At 44.1% G+C, this 6801-nt stretch overlaps 1 protein-coding gene across 1 annotated transcript; it reads right to left on the bottom strand.

Moving 5' to 3' along the window:
- Positions 1-345: 345 nt before the first annotated feature.
- On the bottom strand, positions 346-6798 carry LOC114616216 (pyrethroid hydrolase Ces2a-like; the record flags this gene model as incomplete). Its single annotated transcript, XM_028761733.1, has 11 exons — positions 346-750; positions 1152-1224; positions 1635-1772; positions 2162-2306; positions 2542-2622; positions 2723-2863; positions 3138-3236; positions 4376-4634; positions 4716-4849; positions 5583-5721; positions 6635-6798. Coding segments are annotated over 11 exons (1560 nt in total), but the record flags the coding sequence as incomplete, so codon positions are not given.
- Positions 6799-6801: the final 3 nt, after the last annotated feature.

Below are 6801 nucleotides of genomic sequence, written 5' to 3'. Positions count from 1 at the left end.
GAAGGAAGGAAGGAAGGAAGGAAGGAAGGAAGGAAGGAAGGAAGGGAGGAAGGAAGGATTGAAGGAAGGAAGGAAGGAAGGAAGAATTGAAGGAAGGAAGGAACTAAGGAAGTAAGGAAGGAACTAAGGAAGTAAAGAAGGAAGGAAGGAAGGAAGGAAGGAAGGAAGGGACAGGGGGAGTGAGGGTAGAGGAGGAAGAAGGAAGAAGAAAGGGAGGAAAGAAGGGAGGATAGAAGGAAGGAAGGAAGGAAGGAAGGAAGGAAGGAAGGAAGGAAGGAAGGAAGGAGGAGCCTAGTCCAGTGAAGTGTTAAAGAAGATGGGGGTACTTTGGGGCTCACACATCCACACTGTTTTGAGAGCTTTTATTAACTCTCATGAAAGTTTGTCCACAATGATAAGAAATAACACACAGAGTGGTTTTCATACATGTCTGAAAGAGCAAATGTCCAATTTAGAAATGCTTATGTTCTTGTTGAATCAAATGATTATAGATCAATGGACTTTGTAACTTCAGAATTACCCCATCTGCTTTCAACATCACACACCTTTCCTTACATAGGACACTACAGCTCTGCATGCTTGTCCTGAGAACTCTTTAGCTCCTGGATCTTCTGGGGCAGAGTCTTGGTCCAGAACTGCAGCCTTCTGGCCTTCAGGGCTCGGCCCACAGCAGGCTGGGTGTTCAGCTGCAGATACTGCTCATCTTGGTCAAACACAGGCCAGTAGGGTAGACCCTCACTGTTGGGGTTTCTGTGGATATACCATCCAGCAAGGAAGAGTGAAGGTCTCTCCCTCAAACCTGATGCTCATATTTGGTGAAAGCAGTGGATAAGCAGACCAAGGGCCTCAGGGGACAGATGGTCTGGTGTACTGATATAGATACAAGTGTTACCACCAGTGTCTAATGCATGTGTAGTAAGGACAGATGGCTAGTTTTGTGTTTCCCTCTCAGAGGTCAAATATAAAGGACAATACAGCAATGGTGTGACTCACCCACCTAGTCTCTGGGATGAAAAGTAAATGACAGCTAGAAATTATCTGCCTAAGTGTACCCTGGATAAATACTATCATGTAATTAAGGACCCATACATGCTAATGGTGCACTCATTAGACCCAGGTGCAACGAGTTTGATAATGGGAAGTATTCTCACCCATTTCTTGCAAAGTTGGCCCAGTACTTCATCATCCTCCTTTTTAACACCTCTTCCTCCTTAGTGAGGTCAACTGCAGACAGAAGGAGAACCAAGTGCTAGCATCTTCATGCAGGTGCCAAGTCATGGTCTCCTACATAAACAACAGCCCGAGGGCAAACCCTAGGCCTGGTTTATACCCTCTTCCCTCCCACTCAGAATACAGGACTGATCAAAAACACTACTTTATGTTTCTCAATTTCATTTCTACAGAGGTGTGCTCTCATTCCTTCTAGTGCAAGCCAAACTAGGAAGGGTTTATATTCTAACTCTAGAATATTTTAAGGGGAGTAATATGTGGATTTTTTTTAAATCTCAGATATGTGGAACACTTCTCCTGTCCTTTAAAAGACTCTCAATTTCCCAATTGGTCAGAGAGCTCAATAATCCCTCAGGAATTCATCTGATGCTCTATTTAGCTCTAGGAAAGCATAAAAGACTCACAATTCATGCCACACAGATAGGAGCCAAAGATAAACAGAATGTCATCACCATGGTCTGCCTTCACATAGGATGGCCTGACATGCTTGATGAAGCTGGGCAGATGCTGGAACTCATAGAAGTACACAGGAGCATGGGAACCTGGAAGGGAGGACACATGTTGACTTGATTTATCATATGGAACTTATCTGCCTAATCTTTGGTGAGAAGAAACCTTGCTCTATAGTTATCTGGAATCACAGTTTAGTGGTAAGATCCAGACTGGGTAACTAGACACAGGAAACTTTTGTTAAACAGAGACCCTGGCATTCCCAGCTGAGTAGATGATAAGACAGTGAGGCTAAGTAACATGATTCCTCTTCTAGCTTTAGATAGTATGCCAGCCTTTACACTAGACACAAATATTTAGTCAGGGAAAGCTGCCTGCCATAAGAGACCTAACCAAGACATAGGCTTGAATATTGCAGAGCTTACCTGGGTCCCACAGATCTGAGCACTCCCTTACTTACTCTAGCCCCAGATATACTCACGCTGGAAATGTGCCACTTGGAGAGCAGGAACCACAAACATGAAATCCTCCAGCATCTCTTTGAATTGTGTTTGGAGGATCTCTTGGTCCTCAGTGTCCCCCATGTACTCTTCCATTAACAGTTCAGTACATTCTGGTGGCAGCATCTACACCAGGAGGAATCAGGAAGAATGGGTCTACGGGTAAAGTTAGAAGCTTTGAATGATCCTGCATAGTAACACACACACACACAGACACACACACCCACACATACATACACACATGAAAACACAGAGGGGGTGAAGAGTAGGGGTAGGGGACAGGGGAAGGGCAAATGAAGAGACATCTAGGAAAATATACTGGAACCCTTTCTATCACCACAAGAGTCAAGGTATCTCTCACCATCTGTGCTGCAGCGCTCTTCAGACCAGCTGGCAGGTTCTCTCTGGTGATCTTCTCTATGATATGGTCAAGGGCAATCAACTAGGAGACAAAGGATAGTCGTAAGTATTGGAGGTATCTCTGAGTTCTGAGTACCTACCATTTGAATTTATGTTCTCAGGGGCTTAGAACTAGGTCTCACCTTGGGGACTCCCCAGCCACATTCATCTTCGGTGATACCAATGATACTGGGGACAGGATGAAAATCTTTAGAGGCCAACAGCTCCAGAGGATGCTTGGGTAAGAACTTCCCATCCACCACACCAGGTATCATATTGAAGACCTACACAGCATTGATGGTCAGCGCTGAAGATCAATCATATAAATATTCTAATGCCCATGACTATCCACCGCAATTCCCTATATCCTATCTCATCCCAGGGTTCTACACACACTCTAGGAGAAACTTGACATTATAATTAGCTTGTCTTTTTCTTTTTGCACATTGTACTGAAAGGATACCAAATCATGAAGTTGAGTTAGCACATTTGAGTAGTAAGTAATGGCAATTCCACATTCTGTTCATCAAGTCCTCCAAAAGACACAATTCTCCCTACCTGGTTAATAGCCAGAATCTCTTGTTTACTCTTTGCTCGCAGGCAGTGTATCAGGCCTTCTGAGTCTGGGGACTCACATCCAGATAGGTTGACTACTGTCTGTAAATAGAACAGATAATTGTTAACTCATCCCAACTAGTAGGGTTCAGAGTTTCTGTGATTCTCCTAGAAGTTATTACCCCTAAATACCACATCCTAGTGTTTGTTATGTATGAACAGAGGAAGTGGAAGTTTTCACATTTTCTGTTGCTCAGAGGTGACAGCTGAGAAAGAGTATTCTACCTGCATATTCTTTTGTTATTACTTTGGTGTCTGTGTGTGTGTGTGTATGTGTGTGTGTCTGTGTGTGTGTGTGTGTGTGTGTGTGTGTGAGTGTGTCTGTGTGTCTGTGTGTGTTACTCATGGGTAACAATAGGTTTGCTGTAGCACATTTTGCCCATGAAGGTCAGAGAACAGTCTCAGCTGTTACATGTCATGATATCCCTTGTTTTCATTTGACTACACCAGCTGATCTGGCCTATCACCTCCCAGGAGTCTTCTGCCTTCGTTTTCTGTACTGCCATAGGAACACTGGAGTTTCTGACACTTATTGTCACCATCAACTTTGTATGGGTTCAGTGGACTTAAACTTGGAACATCACACTTGCACAGCAAATATTTGTACCAGTTGGCCTTTTTCATCAATTCATGTGTTCTTATTAGATTTCTTTTTCTCAACTCAACACAAACCATGATCTTCTGGAAAGAGGGATTTCCTCTATCAGATTGGTCCATAGGAAAATCTGAGCATTTTCCTGAGAAATGACTGATGCAGAAGAGCCCACCTCACTGTGGGCAGTGGCACCCATGAGCAGCTGTTCTGGGTTGCATAAGAGGGCAATCTAAGGAAACCATGGGTAACAAATCAGTAAGCATGTTGCTCTTTTGCCTCTGATTAAGTTCTGGCCTCCAGGTACATGCCTGAGTGCCTACTTTCCTCAATATAGGTCATACCATGTGAGCTGAAAGAAACCTTTCACTCCCCAAGGAGCTTTTGGTATTCATCTTTATCACAATGATAAGAAACCAACTAGGAATCCATGCATAAGTGTTTTTGCCAATGACAGAAGCCACTGGATAGGAATTTGCAGTCATATAGCATTCTAAGCATACATAAAATTGACTTAACTGAACACCAGATCTCCAGAGGCAGTGACTAAGATAGAATTTTAGTGGCTGCTGTTCTTGAGGGAACTTACCTTGTAGACCTCCTCAGAAGTGTCAGAAATGAGTCCAGGAAGCAGGGCCACTCCACTCTGCATAATGGCTCCATGAAAGAGTCCTTGGGACATTGGAGACACAACATGGGATGACACACTTGTGCCACCTGCTGATCCACCAAATATAGTGACCCTGTCACGGTTGCCTCCAAAGTAAGCGATATTTTTCTGCACCCAGCGTAGGGCTGCCACTTGATCCAGGTATCCCCAGTTGCCTCTGGCATGCTGGTCTCCAGTGCTGAGAAGTAGCAGGAAGAAGAATTGCATGGCTGCCCATGTACTACTTATTGCCCATTATCCAGTCCAGTCACAGACTTACCTGAAGAACCCAAGGATACCCAAGCGATACTGGATGGAGACAACTACTATTTCCTCAGTAGCTGCCAGTGTGGATGCATCAGAAAAAGAAGCCCATCCTAGAACCAGTGCACCACCGTGGATCCACACCATCACCTGGAGACAGCAACTCAGATGCCAGGAGGCCCACACATATCCCAAGCTCATCTACACTGCCCACTAGGTTATCATCTGCTTTACTTTGTGCAGATCGACCCACAAACAGATCTACTCAGGATCTCAGGAAATGAGCCACGGATGACATGCTTTAGGCCTGTGAGCATGTTTCCATTCCTGCTTTCCTAATAGAAAAATCTCAACATAGATTAGACTCCAGATCTACATTAAAGTCATTGTTACTCTCAGATCCATCTAAGTAGAACAAAAAGTGGAGTGTCTTCCTAAGTGACTTTGCTGGTTGCTAATCAGAATGGGCTTCAGATCCCACTGGCAGAGATAACTTGGAGCTAGAAATTTGAGTGATGTCAATAGTTAGCCATTGTGCACCATCCTGAGTTGATGTCCCAAATTGATAGAATTCCTGGTTTAATCTAGTACCTAGACCATCCTACCTCTCAGAGCCCCAGGACTCTCTCTCTCTCTCTCTCTCTCTCTCTCTCTCTCTCTCTCTCTCTCTCACACACACACACACACACACACACACACACACACACACATATACACACATGTTTAAGCAGCTCAGCATAGGCTGACATGACCATCTTGAACACAATAATGTAATACTACTAATCAGGATCCATATCACAGTAGGGCTCAGAATTATTTTGTTCCCTCCCATCCTCCACAGAAATAAATGACCTGTTCCCAATGGCCATAGACTGACACTCACAGGCAGGTTAGAGCCCTCATGGGCATAGGCTGGTGTGTAGATGTTGAGATACAGGCAGTCTTCAGACATAGGAATGGGGCGCATGGTCAGCTTGATCTCCTTCGTACCCTCATAATTCATCATATCAGTCTGCAGACACCTAGTGAAAATGGAAGGCAGGAATTCCAAGGTATGTGGTGGTCAAATCTATATCTTAGTCTGAATTTTCTCTTAGAAACCCACAGTTGCTGCTTTCCATGATGGCTTGCTAACATGATTCTTCTCTAAAGTCCCTACCACAGTAAAGGCCACCAGTCCTGTGCAAATGGAAATAGAGACAAATTTTTTCATGGAGGCCTCACCATACATTGTAATATTATGGGAGACTACTTTATGGACACTTCTGACAGCTTCACTGAAAATTATATGCTTTCTGTTGCAATATTCAATCCTTCTGTATATAAAATTTAAATCTTGGCATGGTGGTTCGATTTGATTGTTGTCTTGACCTGGGAATCACCTGGGAAAGGTATCTTACTAAGAGATTGTCTTGATCCTGTTGGGAGATCAGCATGCCAGTGGAAAGTTATCTTGATAATGTTCTTTGCAATAGGAATAGCTGCCTATGGGAGGAGGCACAATTCCCTAGGAAGGGGCTGCTGGACTGTATAAGAATGACGAAGGTAAGTGAAGGTTAGTTGGACTTTTTGTGACATTTAAACTCTGTTCTTCATTATGGATGTGATGCAATCAGCTTTCTTAAAATTCCACTTCAGTGATTTTCCACCTGTGGTTGATTATATGCTTGAACTGTCAGCCATAATAAAATCTGTCTTCATTTATTTCCTATCTAAGGATATGTTAACACAGCAACAGAAATAAAACATGGTGCCAAGCTCTGACCCAGCAGGCTGGAACCCTTTTTCTACAGTAATCCTTAGCACATTTGTCAGAAACAAGCATGGGAGATGCCCCTCAGCACAGGCAGAAAACTGCTATAGAGCTCAGGTGGAGAAAGCACTTTACTGTGGCCTAAAGCACAGGCCTGAAGTCCCCTAGGTCCCAGAACTTACATGGCAGGCTCTGAGGTTCCATCCCTCACACCACTCCATGGCTCAGGGTCCTCAGGAGGTGCAAAACGCAGTGGTCCTACAGGAGGCTTAGCAAAGGGAATTCCCAGGAAGGTATGGACACCAGCTTTAGTGTCTTTCACGTGGACAAAGCTGCCTCTCACCTGGCC

This window comes from Grammomys surdaster, unplaced genomic scaffold (genome assembly GCF_004785775.1).
Source record: "Grammomys surdaster isolate TR1022 unplaced genomic scaffold, NIH_TR_1.0 309872, whole genome shotgun sequence".
In the NCBI taxonomy this organism is placed as follows: domain Eukaryota; kingdom Metazoa; phylum Chordata; class Mammalia; order Rodentia; family Muridae; genus Grammomys; species Grammomys surdaster.
Note: the sequence above shows the minus strand (reverse complement) of the source record. Positions and strands in the feature narration are given on the sequence as shown.